This window comes from Ceratina calcarata, unplaced genomic scaffold (assembly GCF_001652005.2).
Source record: "Ceratina calcarata isolate Rehan_Ccalc_2016 unplaced genomic scaffold, ASM165200v1 scaffold116.2, whole genome shotgun sequence".
Classification (NCBI taxonomy): Eukaryota; Metazoa; Arthropoda; class Insecta; order Hymenoptera; family Apidae; genus Ceratina; species Ceratina calcarata.
In genome coordinates this window covers 292,561-293,765 of record NW_017132550.1, presented here as the reverse complement: position 1 = coordinate 293,765, position 1,205 = coordinate 292,561, and the positions used below count along the sequence as shown (strand labels likewise).

The 1,205-nt window shown below is 37.4% G+C and overlaps 1 protein-coding gene across 2 annotated transcripts in view; it reads left to right on the top strand.

Moving 5' to 3' along the window:
• The first annotated feature begins 6 nt into the window (after window positions 1–6).
• The window catches only part of LOC108624163 (facilitated trehalose transporter Tret1), a 4,033-nt gene continuing 2,834 nt past the window's right edge, over window positions 7–1,205 (top strand). Inside the window, exon 1 of one of the 2 annotated variants that reach the window (XM_026812931.1) lies at window positions 7–134. In XM_026812931.1, coding sequence (XP_026668732.1) covers window positions 91–134 — 44 coding nt within the window. In that variant the 5' untranslated portion in view covers window positions 7–90. The other variant, XM_018023275.2, reaches the window with a different exon arrangement.

Genomic DNA, 1,205 nt, shown 5'->3' with positions numbered 1-1,205 from the left:
GAACAATGTAAAATAATTAGTTTATCAGATCATGCAATACTTCCTAAAAAGAAGAAATCCATATAATAAACCGGTCAAATCTGATTAACGATGGCTGCAAATGGCATTGACAAAGCTTGGAAAATTAAAAAGGGGTAAGTAACGCGTTTAAAATTGATCCTGCTGGAGGTGATCCAGTTAAGTGCTAAATAACAATTCCCGCCGCACGCTATCTATTCGTGACATGAGCCGAGAAAGGGACTAACGCTGGCCGAAATGAGAGCCTTATAAAAGCCATGCTCACTGCGTTCAGTTCAGTTCAACGTGATTCCGTTCAAGGCAAAGTATGCTTGCTTCTCTAAAAAATTAGCACGCTAAACTGCTTGAAAAACTCGTTTACGATAAGTATCAAAGTTCAAAACGAACGAAAAGCGTACGATAGCAATGATACTAACTGATCGTAAAAATAGCACGTGTGCTTGGTAAGAATTTGTGGGAACGTCGTTCACTTTCCCTCGTGCTGTAAAGTCGTTGTGGAAGAGACAGATAACGGTCCATTCCTTTATCTCCTGACGAGGAAGTGGTTTATATATATATATTACGTGGCCTTGAATTGTTAATAAGACACGTGTCAGTGACTATAATTAACATAACAATGCGCGTGTGCGGTGATCGTGAATCAGCTAAATAAATTACATATTTAAACTGTGCTGCGTTAACTGTGCTACAATAGACGTACTTTTGACAGTGCAAACGAATCGGTACGATTCCTCCTACTAAAGTGACTTTCACTTCGAATTTCGACGCGAAACGTGAAACTTTTATAGTATATCACAGAAAATGATATTCGAACTCTGTAGAAAGAGCGTTTCTATAGAATCGTTCATATTGGATTCAGCTTAATGAGCTTAACATAAGTTAACAAAGAGTGGCTTTAGCGGGGATTGAATCGAATTTGTTAACTTCACAAGGATTGAATAGTGATCCGACATGGCACCACCGGAAAGGTAACTTAGCGATAAACAGTCTATAGTTATATCACTCAACTCCAACAGTATAAAATTGTTATCTCGTTATCTTGATCAATATCGTGTGATTCATCGATATTTGATTTTTAACCCTTTTAGTACCGAATGACAATATATCGTCGCTTATCCGAAGGCGTTTTATTATTTGCATTGCGAGAAAACTCTACCTGAAAATAAATTTATAAAACGTTATGAACG